At 41.1% G+C, this 19,809-nt stretch overlaps 1 protein-coding gene across 3 annotated transcripts in view; it reads right to left on the reverse strand.

Annotated features, from left to right (window-relative positions):
• inpp5b (inositol polyphosphate-5-phosphatase B) overlaps window positions 1-19,809 on the reverse strand; it is a 189,972-nt gene that overhangs the window by 62,168 nt on the left and 107,995 nt on the right. For all 3 annotated transcript variants that reach the window (XM_072247158.1, XM_072247159.1, XM_072247160.1), the window contains one exon: window positions 16,035-16,125. In XM_072247158.1, coding sequence (XP_072103259.1) covers window positions 16,035-16,125 — 91 coding nt within the window. The remainder of the gene's footprint in view (window positions 1-16,034; window positions 16,126-19,809) is intronic.

Genomic DNA, 19,809 nt, shown 5'->3' on the forward strand with positions numbered 1-19,809 from the left:
GGCAGGGGAGCCAAAAGGGGTGAAAGGGCCTCCAAAATGGGGAGAAAACAGAAACAAAGAAAAGAGATGGGGGAAAAAGGGGAGTAGTTACCAGAATCTTGAGAATCAGTGTTCGTACCATCAGGTTGATGACGACTCAGGTAGAACATGAGGTGTTGCTCGCCGATTCCAACTCTTTAAGTGACTTTTCTAAAGAGTATTAGGGTGCCACTTACTGCCGTTTTAACATCATGAGAAACGGGTGGAGTAATCTTTAGACCCCTGTCTTTATTATATTCTCTAATGCAGGATATCATAAAATCATCAAACAGTGGTTCTCAACCCAGAGCCCACAGACCCCTCAGTTGATAGTAAGGCACCATGGCAAAAAAAGAACTGGGAGCGCCTGTCAGAGAGTTATACTGCATGGAAACAGGCTCATTGGCCAAACTCATCCACGCTGACCACGCAGGGTTTCAACCTGGAACGGTAAAAATTCCTTTTCTCCCAACGATGCTGCTCTACCTCTTAAGCTCTTCCAACAGATTGTCTGTTGCTCTCTCTCCCTCTCTCTCTCTCTAAACCAGGTGTTCTCAACCTTTTTTTTAATGCCATGGAGGCTTATCATTCACCGAGGGGTCCGCAGACCCCGGGCTGGGAAATGCTGCTCTAAACCTTTCCTGTCAATATCCTTGCCCAAATGTCCCTTTGTTAAAAGTTGCCAATGTACCTGCCTCTACCACCTCTGGGAGCTTGTTCCATACACCCACCACCCTCCGTGTGAATACCTTGTCCCTCTTACCTTTTTTTGAATTCTACCCCTCCACCTTAAACCTAAGCCTTCTAGTTTTAGACTATCCTACCCTGGAAAATTGGACTGAGATTATCTACATGATTTTGTAAACTTCTGTCAGGTTATCCCTTAACCTATTTCTCTCCAGAGGAAACAATCTCAGCCGATCCAACTACTTAAAACTTGAAACTCCAGTCCTGGCAATGTCCTTGTGAATCTTTTCGAAACTGCCTCCAACATCACACCTTTCCTGTAGTGTCAGAATCAGAACTGCACACAATACTCCAAGTGCAGACTCACCAACTTCTTCTGGGCTGTAATACAGCATGCCCAACGTACTCCTGTACTCAATGCCCTGCTCAATGAAGTCAAGCATGCCATGCATCTTCTTCACCACTCTGTTTATCCATGTCGTCATTTCAGGAAACAGGCTCATTGACAACCTTCTCTAATTGCAAACTTATTGGGCATGCCACCTAAATTTTCATCCAAATCGTTAATACAGATGACAAACAATAGGGACCCAGCACAGATCCCTGTGGCACCCTCTGGCCACTGGTCTCCAATCTGAAAAAGAACCCACTACCAACTTCTGGCTTTTGCATTCAACTGGCAGGCTCACCCTCGACCCAATTTATCTAACCTTCTGGACCACCCTACAATGTAGGATCTTGTCAATGGCCTTGATGTCAGCATCTATCACCCTGCCATCATCAATCCTCTAGGTCAGGGGTTCCCAACCTTTTTTACGCCATGGACCTCCACTGTTAACCATGGGGTCCGTGGACCCCATGTTGGGAACCCCAGCGTCTAGGCCATCTTAAGAGTCATAGCACAGGTAGAAGCTCTTCGACCTAATGAGTCCATGCCAACCCAGCTAGCCCCAACTTTTCAAGAAATTCAAAGCCACGAGACATAACTTCCTGCACACAAAGCCATCCAGCTATTTTTTAATCTTTGGCTTTCTAAATGGAAATCTCCAGTTTCTGTCTCTCAGAATCTCTTCCAGTAATTTTCCTGTCAGGGCTGTTAAGGCTCACCAGCTTGTAGTTCCCTGATTGTCCTCGCAGCCATTTTAAATAAAGACACAACATTAGCCACCCTCCAGTCTTCTAATACCTCACCCATGGCTGATGGAGATCACCAATCTCTGCCAGAGTACCAGACATTTCTTCCCCAACATCCCACAGCACCCTAGCGAACCTCCATGAACTTATCCATCCATCTTCATGCACTTCAAGACAGCCAGTAGCTGCTCCTTCACTGTGGCCTCTGTCCCTTTACCTTCTCCTTGTCTGTACTTAATGTACCTGAAACATCACCTATTGCCCCGTTACAGGTTTACTTTATCTCTGCATTTGAGGTTTCTCGATGAAAGGTCTCAGCCTGAAATATTGACTCCATAGAGGCTGTTTGACCTGCTGAGTTCTTCCAGCATTTTGTGTAAGTTCCTTCGGATTTCTAGTATCCTCAAAATCTCTTGTGCCTGCGTTTCCCATTTTGAAGTTCTGCTTTTGATTTCTCCTCATAAGCCCTTTGATCTGACGATGATCAATGCTCACTAAAGTTTGTGGGAGGGGAAGTCTCTAAAAGGGTAACATTGGAGGGAGTGGCCATGGGAATAAACTGCAAGGCTATGCAATCAACGAGTTAATGAGAGCAATTAGAAAGTGAGAAGATAGACAAAGGAATATAGACAGAAGTCTGCAGAAGCTGCTAAATGCAGAGCAACCAAAAAAATGCTCCATTCCCTGTGGAAGCAAAACCGGAAATGGTGGGAAATGCTAATAAGCCGAGGTAACATCATACATGGAAACTGAAATAGATGGTCGTTATAAGGAGTTGAATTCAATCTTAACTGCTACTGCTCATTTCTGCCACATCTTCTCTAACTCTACACTCAATGAGATACCCAATTAACTTTTCCCTTACCTCACTGGTGCTGGTACAGGCACTGCAAACTTCCCCAAACTGCAGGCCAGTATATACTAACGTAACATTCTGACAAAGACCTTCCTGATACCCTCCTTCCAGGAGGCCAGGCTACATCCCAAGAAGGTGTCCATGAAGATAGAACATGAGGTACCATTCCTCAAACAACAATGAGACGGAAAGGTCGGCATGGGAGTAGGATAGAGACTTGAACTGGCAGGAAGTTGCTGTGAACAGAACACAGGCGCTTCACAAAGCTATCATCCAATCTGCGTTTGCTGCCTCTGATGCAGACGCCACATTATGGATGCGGAATATGGGACGTTAGTTTGGAAGAAGTGCAAGTAAATTGCTGCTTCAGCTGGAAGGACTGTTTGAGACCTTTGATGATGGAAAGGGAAGAGTGCTATACCTCCTGTAACTGCAAAGGAAGGTGTCGTGTGGTGGTTGGTCAGAATTGAAACGAACACCAGGGAGCAGACCCCGCTAAACCCTGAAAGGTTAAGAGAGGGGAAGACGTGTCGTGGTGGAATCTCTGAAGATTGTTGAGAATATTCTGCTGAATGTAGAGGCGGGTATAGTGGATAGTGAGAAGGTCAACCTGAAATGTTAGCACTCCCCATTGCATCTGCAATTATTTTTCTTTTCCTTTGCTGGTTCGGAAAGATACTGATACAAACTATTTTCACTGTTTAATATTTTTCAATGCAAAATGTGGATGTGATTTTATTTTGAATACCATACCAAGCATGCATTTCGGCAGCATGGTTGCATAGCAGTTAATGCGTTGCTTTACAGTGCCAGCCAGCCAGTGTTTGCCAATCGGAATTCAATTCAATTTCTGCTGCTGCCTGCAAGGGGTTTGTTATGTTCTCCCCATGACGGAGTGGGCTTCCGCCAGGTGCTCCAGTTTTCTCCCACCTTCTATAGACCTATGGGTTAGGGTTGTAGGCATGCTATGTTGGTGCCAGAAGCAGTGCGACACTTGCCCGGCACGATCCTCACTGATTGGATGCAAACGACATATTTCAATGATTTGATGTACGTGTGACAAATAAAGCAAATCTTTATCTTTATTTTACCTGTGCATATTACCTCAAAAAACTAATCTTGTGTAAATTGTCACTCAAATGTTTCAAAACAAAGAGTCCCAAATTAACGCAATTTTTAATATTTTAATATTATTTTGCACTTGGGACTTCCGGGTCATCAAGGGAATGGCGGCGTAAGGAAAAGGTCTCTCGATAAAAAAGAAAGTAAACTGCCCCATAATCGAATTTAGACAAATACTTAATATTGCATAACTATATTAATAAAAGGGGCAAGGATGATGTCTAAGAACAAGATTAAAAAGTCCACTCCGAAGGCTGATAAACATAAAGAGACGCAGCAAGGCGACGGGCCTAGCTCCCCCATGGCAAGCCAGGACGGAGATAATCAGGGGGAATCGGTGACTCTGTCCTTGATTCTCGGAGAGATTCGCGAGTTCCGACAAGATAACAGCAAACAGCTGGAAGATATTAAAGGAGAAATAGTAAAAACTAACTCGCGGATAGATGAAGCTGAAGCGAGGATTGTTGGAATTGAAGAGAAGCTACAAAACACAGAGTAGGTGATAGCAGAAATGCTGAAGCTACAAGACCAGCTCCAGTGGAAACTAATAGATCAAGAAGGCCGCTCGAGAAGGGAAAATGTGAGGATTTACTGAGTTCCCGAAGGAACTGAAGGTAAACCCGGATTGATGATTCCCTTCGTGGAGAAGCTACTTAGAGAGAATCTTGATATACCGGCCGCAAAAGACCTACAGATAGAAAGAGCTCACCGCGCGTTGGCACCACAGCCTCCAGCAGGTGCCCAGCCCAGATCGATTCTGGTCAGATTTCTCAGTTACAGAATGAAGGAAGAGGTGCTTAAAAGGGCATGGCAAAAGAAAGGTTTCATGTGGAACAACTGTAAAATCAGTTTAGATCATGACTACGCACCGGGGATTCTTGCCAGACGGAAGGAATATACAGAAACACGGAGAGTCCTGAAGGAAAACAACATCAGATTCCAGACCCTGTATCCAGCTCGGCTGAGAGTCTTTTACGACGAAGGGACAAAAACTTACGCTACGGTGGAGGAGGCAACATTGGACCTGGCGGACCGGGGACTACCTATTAAAGTTATCACCCAACCGGAGTCGCTACTGGAGAGGATTCGGCAGAAGTCGTGGCAGTTAGTGCGGCGAGGACGTTCCACACGAACCAGAGTGTCAAACTACAAGGAAAAGCTGCAAATATTCAGACACGAATGTACAGAGAACACAGATTAATTAAGAGAAATGACTGAAAAGAGTGAATCGGACTTAAAGGTAAAATGAAAACTGGTAACTGAAAATAAACTAGACGGAATAACTTGAATGATAGCAATATGGTCGAGACATAAATAGGAGAAAATTCTCTATGATTATTCAAACTGCTGAGGGCCCTCTAACACAGGGTGAAGATAGAGGTTATCCCTCTGAACTGAGGCGGGTCGGTGTTCAGGCCTCACTGTGGGAAGTCGGGAAAAATTTTCAAATGTTGCACGTTCAAAAATGTCTAGGGTGTGGTTATATGTCTTGGTTTACTGTTGAGAAGGGATTGCTTACTGTTTGGTTAGAAAAGGAGAGTGTTTTTTTTTCCACTAGAGAAAAATTCAAACTAAATTGGTAAAAATAATTTCCTATAACGTTAATGGGGTTTTGAATCCAATTAAAAGAAATAAGGTTATGTCTAAATTGAAAAAAGAGAGGGCACAAATAGCTTTCCTCCAGGAAACACATATGAGCCAATCTGAACATGGAAAATTAAAAAGAATGGGCTTTAAGCATGTATTTTATTCATCATATAAATTGAGTCACAAAAGAGGGGTAGCTACTTTAATATCAAGTACTCTTAATTATGAACATATTTCAGAGACTAGAGACAAAGAAGGACGGTTCGTAAAAATCACAGGAAGAATAGAAGGTACAGAAATAACATTGCTGAATGTTTATGCTCCTCCAGGTTGTGAATGGTCATTTTATAGACACATTTTTGACCTAATGGTCAGTTCTCAAGGGGTAGTAATTTGTGGAGGGAATTTTAATATTAGATTAAATCCTATATTAGATTCTTCAAGAATAGTTACTCAGAATAAACCTCTGACTCGGAAAGTGAATTCATTGATGGAGGAGTTGGGAATTATCGATGTCTGGAGGGAATTACACCCTACTAGTAAAGATTATACATATTACTCTTTCCCTCATTCAGCCTATTCAAGGATAGACTATTTCTTTATCTTTAATACAGATAGACTCAGAATAAAAAACTGTAATATTACAACAATTGATCTGTCGGATCATAGCCCAGTCTCTATGTCTCTAATCCTGGAAAGGAAAATGAGGAAAACACTATGGAGGCTAAACTCACATATACTCAATAACCCAAAAGTAATGGAGAGATTAAGGGGAGAAATCAAAGAATATCTAGACCTTAATGACACGGGAGAAACATCACCAGTGATCTTATGGGATACATTGAAAGCTGTACTGAGAGGGAAAATTATTTCCATTATCACTCACATAAAAAAAATCAATGCACAAAAATTAGCAGACCTTCAAGGAAAATTAAAACAACTTCAAGTTGTAGATAGCAACAAAAGTAATTCAAATCGAAAACAGGAAATTAGGAAATTGCAAAGTGAAATTCACGATATTTATACATTGGAAACTCAAAGAAATTTTCTTTACCTGAGACAAAATAATTATGAAGTAGGAGGTAAATCAGCTAGATTATTAGCATATAAATTACGAAAACAACAAGCAGACAATACAATTCATAAAATAAAGAATCCAAAGACAAAGCTTGTGGAGAGTACAATAGGGAAAATTCAAGAGAGTTTTGAAACATATTATCGAGAGCTGTACTCCCAACCCCGGGCCCCCAATGAGCCCTATATAGACAGTGTATTGAATTTTTTAGATCTACCTAAACTTACAGATTTACAAAACGGAAGTTTATTAAAAACAGTAACTGTCAAAGAACTGAACGTGGCCATCTCTAGGTTAAAGGCTGGAAAGTCCCCGGGTTCTGATGGGTTTACCTCAGAGTGGTACAAGTCCCTGAAGACACAGTTAGCCCCATTACTATTTAACACCTTTAATTGGATCTTGCAGAGAGGAGAAACTCCACCTTCCTGGAGAGAAGTGATTATTTCAGTTATTCCTAAAGAGGGTAAAGATAAACTAGAATGTGGCAATTATCGGCCAATTAGTGTTCTTAATTTAGATTACAAACTATTTACATATATAAGCGCGCAGATTGGAAAAGCTTTTACCTGGCCTAATCCATTTAGACCAGACTGGATTTATTCAACAAAGACAAACACAGGACAACATAAGGAAAACTCTGCACATATTAGAACAGGTTAATAAGAACGAGACAGAGACAATGGTAGTAGGATTGGATGCTGAGAAAGCTTTCGATTTGGTTAGCTGGGCATTCCTATACAGAGTGTTAGGAAGATTCGGCTTTCAAGAAAAGTTTATTAAAGTAATTCAGACTCTATATGACAGCCCTACAGCCCGAATTAAGATAAATGGGGACCTCTCTGACTCCTTCATCTTAGAGAGAGGCACTAGACAGGGATGCCCAATTTCTCCTCTTTTTGCGCTATATATTGAACCGCTTGCCCAACTAATAAGACAGAGCGAAATCGTAAAAGGTATCAAGGAGGCAGGGATTGAACAGAAAGTGGCGTTATTCGCAGATGATGTTCTGGTCTATCTGAGTGAACCAGAAAAATCATTTATAGGATTGTTTACACTGTTGGATGACTTTGGGAAAATATCAGGTTATAAAATAAATGTAAAGAAAACGCAGGTTATGTCCCTAAATTATACACCATCCAAAAAATTGCAGGATACATATGATCTTAAGTGGGAAGCTAAATCATTAAAATATTTAGGAATAACCCTGCCGAAGGATCTTTCAACACTGTCACAGGTAAATTATGGGCCATTAATCTCAGAGATAAAAGCAGATATGCATAGATGGAATCTTATCCCCTTTTTAAGTTTAAATTCAAGGATAAATACTATAAAAATGAATATTCTTCCTCGGTTATTGTATCTTTTCCATACTTTACCGGTGGAGGTGGATGATAATCAATTCAGGGAATGGGACAAATGGATTTCCCGCTTCATTTGGCAAGGAAAGAAACCTAGAATTCGATATAACACCTTACAGTTAGGGAAGGAAGGAGGAGGTATGGTTCTTCCTTGCCTGAGAAATTATTTTTATGCCTCACAGATAACCCCTCTGTTATATTGGTGTAATAGGGAATATAAGGCTAGATGGAAGGAAATAGAATTTGGATTAGTTGACAGTTTTCCTTTTCAGGCCTCAATAGCTGACAAAGGATTGATGGCCCAGTTGGAAAAATTTAAAAACGCTTGGATAAATCTTACATTAAAAGTATGGCAGAAGGTGGTTAATTCATGTGGAATTAATAACATGTTAAAACTCTTTAGGTGGTGTGCATATGATACCGAATTCCTTCCCAACAGAGGAGATAAAAGATTTGAGCTATGGATAAAGAAAGGCCTTACAACCTACCTCTCATTTATAGATAAAAGAGTATTACAAAGTTTCCAAATCCTGCAGGACAAACATGGCCTAGAACATAATGACTTTTTTAGGTACCTTCAAGTACGAAACTATGTTAACCAGAGTTGTAGATATACAGACCTATCAACAGTAGAATTAGAATTTTTCAAGATTCTGAATTCGGCTTGCAGTTCAATACCTAGTAAATCAGTTTCTCGATTATATAATGCACGCTCCCATGCTAAAAATGTAAATACACTGTATATTAAAGAGCAGTGGGAGAAAGAAGCGGGGTTGGTACTTTCAGAGGAGGCTTGGGAGAAAATCTGCAGCTTTCAATGGTCCTCGACTAATTCTTTGACTTGGAGAGAACATTGTTGGAAAAACATTATAAGATACTTCAAGACCCCATATCAGGAAAAATATAAAGATACAAATGTGATGAGTTGGAGAAGGTGCGGCTCCAAGGAGGTAAATCATTTTCATATTTTTTGGGATTGCCCTAAATTAAGTCTATTTTGGGAAGGTATTCATAGAACATTAGTTAAGGTACTTAGGTCCCAGATACCTCTGAACTTTGAGACGCTTTATTTGGGGCATGTATTGTTTCTTGAACAGAAGGAAGATATAAAGTTGCTGCAGGCCCTCTTAGCGGCAAGTAAGAAATCAATCACTAGAAAATGGCTAAATCCAATACCACCTACATTAGAAGATTGGTACGAAATTATCTTGGAAATATTTAAAATGGAAAAGTTGACTTACTCCCTGAGAACTCAGAAAGAAAAATTTTATCAAATCTGGAATAAATGGATTGAATATATAACCCCAATGCGAGCAGACTTTAGATGACTCTCCTAATGATTTATACTGCTCTTCTTGTCAACACAGTAATATTGCTAACGTAAGCACCCCTAGTTTAAATGTTTGTTTTTTTTGTTTTCTTTTGGAAAATAGAGAATTAACACAAGTAAAGGGAAAGATTTGGGAAAAGGATAAAAAAATGAAAAAATTAAGTAAATAAGTACATAGGGATTGGATAATTATGTCTGCGGGCAGGAGCAAGCATAAACAAATTAGGATATGAACACCTACAATGGTTGATACATAGGCTTATATACAACATTTTGGACCAGTGGAAATGGTCCAGAAGGGTTATATGGAAACTATTATTACTATTTTTCTTAACAACTAATTCCATTACTTAGCCTAATAGGTTAGATTTACCACAGTACATAATTATCTATTTAAATGTTTATTTTCCTTTTATATCATCTCAATGTGTACTTAAGAATGTATAAATAATTGTAGTTTTATACATATAAAAAAATGGAAAAGGTTATATGTGTGAAAAAAAGTACATGATATTTGTGAATTCCTTATCCAAATAAAAATAAAATTAAAAAAAATATTATTTTGCAGTGTTTAACTATTATAAATGCAAGGATGTTTCAATCCTTATTTTGCTTCCTGTAAAGTGATGCTCACCTAGGTTTCAATTTGTTCCTAGTTTACACTTGTGACAACTTATCAAAGACACTGACAGCTCATCCTAGCCTACGGCATCAACATTGCTGGATCTCAGACAAATGGCAGAAACTTTGATAAAGGGGAAATCCAGCTTCCTTTTAGGTTAGTAGCTTGTGTGGCACCAGTGGGGAATGCAAAAACACTACCCCGTGTCACAATTTTGGTAGTGTTTGCACTAATGGTTGCAGATGTATCTGGTTACGAAACTAACTTGCAAGCATCCTTCATAATCAGGCATGCAAAAAGGGCAATCAAACCACTTTCATAACTTACAAGTAACGCATCCGAGAACTGATATATAGAAATGCCTACAGATTATATAAGTAGACATTGTCCTCTACATTTCATTCTCCTAAAATTACTATAATTCTGGGTCATTCAAACTTTTCCAATTTATATTGCTTTGAGGGAAGAAGTTATTCACCTTGCAAATTATCATTCACAAGTCTACAAGGTGACAAAATGCTTTACATTTAATTAAATATTGAAATATAGCTACAGTTCTGAGGCAACAAAACCAAACTTTGCATAACAAAGTTGCACAAACAATAACAGGATGTTTATCTGATAATCCATGTCTTGTTTGAAGTTTGGATGCTGGCTTTGGAAAAGTATTTTTTGGTGCCTTAAGTCTATTCTTTCAACAACATTGGAGCATTCTAAACCATCCGAGACTGCTTTTTTTTGTGGGGGGGGGGAGGGCAAGGGGTGATGGGAGGGGTTGCAGGTGTAAGCTTCATCTACAATTTGATTTCCAAAACATTTATCATGTAAGGATCTACAGGTATATATTTAGTTTATTCCAAATACATCAAAAAGTTACAAAATTCATAACCAATCTATACCAATCTCAGTTTTATTTTTTTTTAAAAATTGGGCCATGATGAAGCTAGAAGTAATATAATGTTGCCTGTTCTGATTGGGATCACAAACCACCTTCTGCAATCTGTAAACTAAATTCTGAATGTGACAATTAGTCACACTAGAGTTTAGCTAGATAACTGTTGCAGATAGTGAATTCAGCTAATATACAACAAATGTCTCTCACATGTGAAACCTAATGGGAGTTGCAGATAGTGAATTCAGTTAATATACAACAAATGTCTCTCACATGTGAAACCTAATGGGAGTCATACAAAGTAGTTCAGTATATTTGTCACAAGGAACCATTGGTGATTCTCATCTGCAACAACTTCCACACGATGTAAATCTTTCAATATACATTTTACGAAGTATTCAGGTTTTTTTGTGTATAGTTGTAATAATATTATTTTTTCTATGTATAGCTTAGCTGAATTCCAAGAGGGGAAGATCAAACTATCTACAGAATAAAGACCATCCCAAAAACAGATTATTACACTCATCATGCTGACAGAGAGGAAACTAAAGAGAAACATTAATGTTATTTGTCATTTTCCTTTGAAACATACAGTGAAATACGTTGGTTGAGTCAGCAGCCACACAGTCTGAGAAAGTGTGTGGGGGGGGGGGGGCAGCCTGCAAGTGTTGGCAAGCTCCTGGCATCAACATAGCACGCCCACTACTTACTAACCCTACCGTGTAGGTCTTTGGAATTTGGGAGGAAACCAGAGCACGTGGCTATGGGGAGAATGCATAAACTCCTTAGAGACGGGGGGAGGGGACTGAACCCCAATCTTACAGCTAGCACTGTAATAGCTTTATGCTAACTGCCACGCTACTGCACTGCCCATTCAAAGGATGTGATTTTCAGAAAATTGTAACATCACTTTAAAAAGATCATTTTTGGTGATGTCTCAGGTGACTAGGCTCACTCTACATTCACTTTTTGTTACTTAAACGTCATAAAGAAAAACAAAATACCAACGAGAAAAGAAAGAGTAAAATGTCTTCAAAACTAAACCTTTACAACTATTCAACAGAAGTAGTTTCACTACTGATAACTTGAATCCTACTGATTTGCTTTCACACACCTCGTGGTAACGGTACTGGTAGAGGCCTCAGAAGCTGCTTCTAGGTCAGAGGAATGTCTATAAACCACAGAAAAGTTTTGATAAAGAAGATCAAGATATTAAGGTATACCTTGTCTCATAATTGCGAACTTTATATAACTGAATTATGTTTGTTACTCTGCTCAATCGTCAATAGAGTGATAAATCAATCCAGAAATCAGTAAAAAAAAACATTCAAATGCAATACCCAAACACCCTTTTCTAAGTTTAAAGATTAAAGATCATCCTTCTTTGTTACATGTACATTGAACCATACTGTGAGATGTGCCGTTTATGTCAATGACCAACAGTGTGAGATGTGTTGGGGGCAATCTGCAAGTGTCGCCGTGCTTATGGCACCAACGTAGCATGCCCACAATTTACTGCCCTGTACGTCCTTTGGAATGTGAGAGGAAACGCAGATGGTCACGGAAAGAATGTACAAATTCTTTACAGACAGTGGTGAAAATTCAACGCCCATCTTACATCCGACGCTCCATTATGCTGACTGCTATGCTACATTGCTGCGCTATATTATAAAATACGAAGTGAAACGGGGCACTTTACTAAACTATGTAATTACACTAACGGGGGACAAGGAGATGGCAGATGAACTAAATGAGTATTTTCCATTTGTCTTCACTGGCAGTGCGACAGATGAATTGAACTGACTTTATTTCTTACGTCTTTCACATACATGAGTAAAAACCTTCCCGTTATGTCTCCGTCTAAATGTGCAATCAGAGAAATTTATAATAAATAGAACAGTCAATGTAACATAGCAATACACTCAAATCAGCATGAATTAATCAGTCTGATGGCCTGGTGGAAGAAGCTGTCCCTGAGCCTGTTGGTCCTGGCTTTTATGCTGTGGTGCAGTTTCCCAGAAGGTAGCAGCTGGAACAGGTTTTGGTTGGGGTCACTCAGGTCCCCAATGATTCTTTGGGCCCTTTTCACACACCTGTCTTTGTAAATGTCCTGAATCATGGGACGTTCACAACTACAGATGAGCTGGGCTGTCTGCACCACTCTCTGCAGAGTCCTGTGATTAAGGGAGGTACGGTTCCCATAGCAGGCAGTGATACAGCCAGTCAGGATGCACTCAATTGAACCCCTGTAGAAAGTTCTTAGGATTTGGGGGCCCATATCAAACTTCCTCAACCATCTGAGGTGAAAGAGGCGCTGTTGTATCTTTTTCACCACATAGCCAGTATGTAGAGACCACGTAAGGTCCTTGATAATGTGGGTGCTGAGGAACTTAAAGCTGTTTACCCTCTCAACCCCAGATCCATTGATGTCAATAGGGGTTAGCCTATCTCCATTCCTCCTGTAATCCACAACCAGCTCCTTTGATTTTGCGACATTGAGGGAGAGGTTGTTTTCTTGACACCACTGTGTCAGAGAGATGATTTCTTCTCTGTAGGCCACCTTGTTATTGTTTGAGATTAGGCCAGCCAATGTAGTGTCGTCAGCAAATTTAATTAGCAGATTAGAGCTGTTCCTGCCTGCGGCCATCGAACTTTGCAGCTCCTCCCGTGGAGGGTCAGACACCCTGAGCCAATAGGCTGGTCCTGGACTTATTTCCATCTGGCATAGTTTGCATATTGTTGTTTGATTGTTTGTGGTTTTTGTATTTCTATATTTATGCTCTATCTTGGTTGGTGCAGCTGTAACAAAACTCAATTTCCCTCGGGATCAATAAAGTATGTCTATGTCTATCTATGTGTCGTCAGCAAATTTAATTAGCAGATTACAGCTGTGGGTGGTGACACAGTCATGGGTCTAAAGGGAGTAAAGGAGGGGACTTAGTACACAGGCCTGAGGGGCTCCTGTGTTGAGAGTCAGAGGGGTGAAGGTGAGGGAGCCCACACTTACCACCTGCCGGTGATCTGACAGGAGGTCCAGGATCCAGATGCACACGGCAGGATCAAGGACGAGGTCTCTGATGTTGAAGGGTGTGAGGGAAGAGCAGTGAGTGCAGTTACTGTTACAAGGGAGAAGGCGCTCAAAAAGCTGAAAGACCAAAGGGCACATAATTCACCTGGGCCAGATGAACTGCACTCTGGAGTTCTGAAAGAAGTTGCGGTAGAGATTGTGGAGGCATTAGTAATGATTTTTTTAAAACTCATTGAACTCTGGCATGGTGCCAGAGGACTGGAAAATTACAAATGTCACTCCACTCTTTAAGAAAGGAGGAAGGCAGCAGGATGGAAATTATAGACCAGTTAGCATGACTTCAGTGGTTGGGAAAATGTTGGAGTCAATTATTAAGGACGAGGTTATGGAGCACTTGGACAAGATAGGACAAAGTCAGCATAGTTTCCTTAAGGGAAAATCTTGCCTGACAAACCTGTTGGAATTCTTTGAGAAGATTACAAGTGGGATAGATAAAGGGGATGTAGTGGATGTTGTATATTTGGACTTTCAGAAGGCCTTTGACAAGGTGTCACACATAAGGCTACTTACCAAGTTAAGAGCCCATGGTATTGCTGGAAAGTTACTGGCATGGTGAGAGCATTGGCTGATTGGTAGGAGGCAGTGAGTGGAATAAAAGAATCCTTTTCTGGTTGGCTGCCAGTGACTAGTGGTGTTCTACAGGGGTTGGTGTTGGGACTGCTTCTTTTTATGCCGTATATAAATGATTTAGATGGTGAAATAAATGGCTTTGTTGCCAAGTTTGTAGATGATGTGAAGATTGGTGGAGAGGCAGGAAATGTTGAGGAAACAGGTAGGATACAGAAGAACTGAGACAGATTAGGAGAATGGGCAACAGAGTGGCAAATGAAATACAATGTTGGAAGCTGCATGGTCATGCACTTTGGTAGGAGACATAAGTGTGCAGACCATTTTCTAAGTGGGGAGAAAATCTAAAAATATGAGATGCAAAGGGACGTGGGAGTCATTGTGCTGAACAACCTAAAGGTTAGCCTGCAGGTGGAGTTAGTAGTGAGGAAGGCAAATGCAAAGTTAGCATTCATTTCAAGAGGTCTAGAATACAAGAGCAGGGATGTGATGCTGAGGTTTTATAAGGCACTGGTGAGGCCTCACCTTGAGTATTGTGAACAAGTTTTGGGCTCCTCATGTAAGAAAAGATGTGCTGTCTTTGGAGAGGGTTCAGAGAAGGTTAACAAGGATGATTCCGGAATGAAATGGTTATCATATGAGGAACGTTTGATAGCTCTGGGAATTTATAAGGATGAGGGGGGTCTTATTGAAATCTTTCTAATGTTGAAAGGCCAACATATGGTAGATGTGGAAAGGACGTTTCCCAAGGTTGAGGAGTCTAGGACAAGAGGGCACAGCCTCAGGATAGAGGGGTTTCCATTTAAAACAGAGATGCAGAGAAATTTCTTTAGCCAGAGGGTGGTGAATTTATGGAATTACTACAGGCAGTTGTGGAGGCCAGGTTGTAGGGTCTACTTAAGGCAGAGCTTGATAGGTTCTTGAATGGACACACATCAAAGGTTATGGGAAGAAGGCCAGGGTGTGAGGCTGAGGAGGGGGGAAAAAAAAGATCACCCATGATTGTATGGCGGAGCAGACACGATGGGCCAAAAGGCCTAATTCTGCTCCTATGTTTTACGGTCTTATAATATCATCGGGGTCTAAAAGCTTCCCACACAATGATCATCAATAGGCAGCTAATCGTGGTTATTGTAATGGTCACAGGGACCTTTCAATCCACTTTGAGTAGTTACAGGCCCACAACAGACCTACTCCCAAAGGCCATGATTGCAATTTCCTCCATGAGATTGAACAGGTCTTGGAAAAATCACCACAAGAGAATTTAAGGACATCTGGGCCCACTGGGAAACCGCAGTCAATGTCCTTGTGCACACAGACACATTATGCAGATGGAAGGAATAATGGAATGGATACAACGCATGGAATCATAACTTCCTTACTGACTGCACAGCACAGGTCTCTGACTTCTCCCTCACAGACAATGGACAATTTTTGACTGCCCATGGATGACAATACCCAAATATTCACAAGTGGTAGATGTTGCATGATGCAAAGTGTATTTGTGGTCACGAGTCACCAGCCATGGAACACAACACATCAATCTTCCATTACGCTCCAGTGGAGCAGAGATCTCATTGCTCCCTGAAAAAGGCATCAACTACACATGACAAACTCTACAAGTCACATGAAGGAGGCAAAAACCCAAACACCATGAGCATAAACATTCTGCAACCTCATTGCATCATGGACTCTTACCTTTCTTGGATAGAATCAGAAACGTCATCCTTATCTTTTTGTGTGCTCTTGTCTTCACCATCAAGTTCCAAAGCCAGCAGATCAGAATCACCTGCAATTTGACGAAAAAAAAATGTATATTTGATGTGAGGGAAAGCATAAATAAGAGGAAGGACATTAGGGCTTGAGGTTCAGTGGGTGAGCTGCCAGGGGCAGGGGCTGGGATGGGAAAGGTGTTTGCATGAATTGATCTGACTCTTCACAAATCAGGCTAAGTCAAAAAGTTACAGTGTTTCACACAGACAATTTGAAAATGTTGAGAGTGATAACAGGACCATCATTTGCTGTAAGGTTTTTTTTCACAGAAGTCAAATGCTAAACATGCAACATACTGCACAGTATCAAGGATCAAGTATTATTTGTCATATACATTTACAGTACAGGCCATTTGGCCCGTGATGTTGTGACAACCTTTTAACCTACTCTAAGACCGATCTAACTCCTCTCTCCTACACAGCCTTCCATTTTTTTTTCATCTGTGTGCCTATGGGCACATTTCCCTCCTATCCACAGCAGAAAAGGGTGTTGTGGCAGTCTGTCTGACAACAAAAGACACCGTTTTGGTCACCGACCTACAGGAAAGATGTAAACAAGTTTGAAAGAGAGAAGAGAAAAGTTACAAGGATGTTGCTGGGTCTGGAGGACCAAAGTTATAAGGAAAGATTGAATAGGTTAGGATTGTATTCCTTAGAATGTCGCCAATCGGGAGGAGATTTGACAGACATAGGGTAAATGCAAGTTGGCCGTTTTCCTCTGAGGTTGTGTGGGATTACAACCAGAAGTCATGGGTTAAGGGTGAAAGATGAGAAGTTTAAGGGGAACATGAGGGGAAATTTCTTCACTTAGAGGGTTGTGAGAACGTGGAATGTGCTGCCAGCGCAGGTGGCGCCTGTGAGCTCGATTTTAACATTTCAGAGAAGGTCAGGTAAGTACAGGGATGGTTGGGGTATGGAGGGCAATGGCCCCAGTGCAGTTTGAAGGGAGTAGGTTGTTTAAATGTTTCGGCATGGACTTGGGGCATGCTTCTATGCTGTACTTCTCTATTTCTATGTAAACAAGCTTTATCCTGCTTTTATTAACATGGGCCTAGACATCAAAGAGGGTTGTCATATTTGCATTATGTGGTGGTAGAAGCCCAAGTGAAGTAAAGCAGTGTTGGAGGGGTGGGGCGTCTGGTTCTACCACAGTAAACTGGATTGTGAGATAGGATGGGTTGTGGTTTACTGATTTGGGAATCACAGCCCAAGGTAGGGGTTGGTGATTGCCCTGCGCCCCTTTTGGGATTGGGACCTGGAGGATGTGTGGGATTCCACCAACAATGGATCAAAGTGTGTGGGTTTCTCCCTTCGGTGAATCTGAGTGGTTGAGGAGTGTAATTGGCCACATAATGTTAGGTCACTGGGGATCAATGACTCAATAATCATCAAGGCTAGTGGCAATAGGAGGATCAAAAATAGGGATACTGGGAAGGTCATGACCAGTAAAAATTGATTGGGTGGGGGGTGGGGTTTAATCAGAGGGTGAAAGTTACCCTGGAGTTGCATAAAACATAATTAATGGGACCCAGATTTGAAGAGTCCCAGCTGAGCATGGTGCTATTAAAATTCAGTCGTTCTAGAAAAGCCAAGAATAATTCGGAGAAGCTCCTCAGAGCAACTGGGTCCAATTTACTCAGCAGTATTCCAAACAGAGAGCATTCAACAGAATGATCCGATTCCTTTGCGTCTGACACAAAAATCCATTGGGCCCCTCACACTCAACTCATCCCGAAAAATTCCAAATGAATTTCAGGAATGATGCACAACGTCAGACTGATAACCCAGGATTGCCTTCGGGAGAGAAAAGCAACACTCTCTGGCCTACAGCACTGAGATAAAGAACAGAAATGCTACAAGAGGGAGTTGCAAAGTTAATGATTTGGATCCACAAATGATATTCATACAAGACGTGCAGTGTCTTTAAATCCCTCCTGCTTTAAAATCCTTCCTTACAAGGAATGAAAATGGTAATCAGTACATTTGTAATTTATGTCTTTTGCACTGATATAGTAGACTGCATACAAAATAAAAACACAAGGAACAGAAAAAACCTATAATTGTACCCACTGCATGTTTTCTACCAGATACTCATGTGGTGTATGATATTTCACTTTTATGCCAGTTTCCTGCACAAAACCAATATCCTGTGATCCCTTAAATATCCAAAAAGATCGATTTATCTCTGTCTTGAATGTAACTGAGTGACTCATTTCCCACTGCCACCTTGGGAATGGAATTCCAGAGATTCACTGCTCTCCCGAAACCTCTGCTCGGCTCAGGCCTTAATAGTGATTCCTTGCTTTGAAGCAGTGATCCCAGGTTCGAGATGTGTCATTCCAGAGGAATCACGATTCCTGGAATCACCCTGATCAGCTCTGTAAGAATTTTGTACATCTCAATGGGATTACTGCTCATTCTTCTAGGTATAGATATCATGACATTTCTTCCAAATATCGCATCGGCCCTTACTGCCTGGTTTGGTGCAGCACCATTTCACAATATAAGAAAGCTACAGTGAGCTGTCAAGACAGCAGAAAAGGTCACTGGCTACAGTCTACCATCACTGCAGGACTTGTATGTGGCCAGGACAGAGAGGTGGACAGGAAGAATCACTGAGGACATCACCCACCCCAAGTAAGCTACCTTCCGGAGAGCACAGTGGGACTGTTAAAACTAAAACTTCATGCCATCCTAAAAGTTTCGTCCCCTGACAGTTAATCTGATCAATCAGTCTAGTTAACACCCTAACTCCCCTTCCCAGTCATGCACTGTAAAGACACACTTAAACACTTTTTTATATAATGCTGTTTACCTTGTAAATACTACTACAGTGTCAGGTCAGGGCCTCGCCTTGCTACTGGTACCATGTAGCCCAGTACTACCAGTCTCGGGTCGGGATGTCGGCGACTCAACCTGCACACACCCCTGGTGCACTTCGGTTACCCAGGGAGGAGGGTGTGTAGGCACCCAGCAGGACTAAAAACAAAACCTGTCAAAGGGCGGATGAGCTCTTTGTGAGTCAACGGCCACCTACTGTCTGTGTGAGGACTGGCGCGCCACACAGTCTTTCGTTTCGCGCCTTGTAAGGCATAAGGCAAGGCTTGTAAATACATGCACATTTTATTCCACATCTGTCCTTTAACCTCAAACTTTGATTTCTTAAACATATTTATTAATTCTTTATAATTATTGAATGTAATTGTTTTTGGTGCATGTTGTGTTCTGACCAATGCAACACAGCAAATTCCTAACACACACTCAACATTTTAGAAACAGCTTCTTCCCCTCCATTAGACTTCTGAATGACCAAAGAACCCACGAACACTACCGCACCACCTTTATTTTTGTTCCTTTTGTGATCTTTATATACTTCCTATAATTTATTGCATATTATATGTCTTGCACTGTACTGTTGCCACAACATCAAATTTCACGACGTATATCACCGATAATAAACTTGATTCTGACGTGTAAATGTATATGGCGAATAAAGTTGCTCCTAGACCCTTGATAATACAACATTAGGAGCAAAAACCAGAATCAGAATGACAAGTGCAAAACTAAAACCAACAATACTATCCAGGAATAAGAAAACAGAGAGGTTCTTAAGCGGTTCGGTACTTACTGGGAGCAGCAATGGCAGCAAAGACAGTGATGGCAGCAGCAGCAGCTGTGGCAGCAACACCAGCAGAAAAGTA

Source organism: Mobula birostris, chromosome 30 (assembly GCF_030028105.1).
Source record: "Mobula birostris isolate sMobBir1 chromosome 30, sMobBir1.hap1, whole genome shotgun sequence".
Taxonomy (NCBI): Eukaryota; Metazoa; Chordata; class Chondrichthyes; order Myliobatiformes; family Myliobatidae; genus Mobula; species Mobula birostris.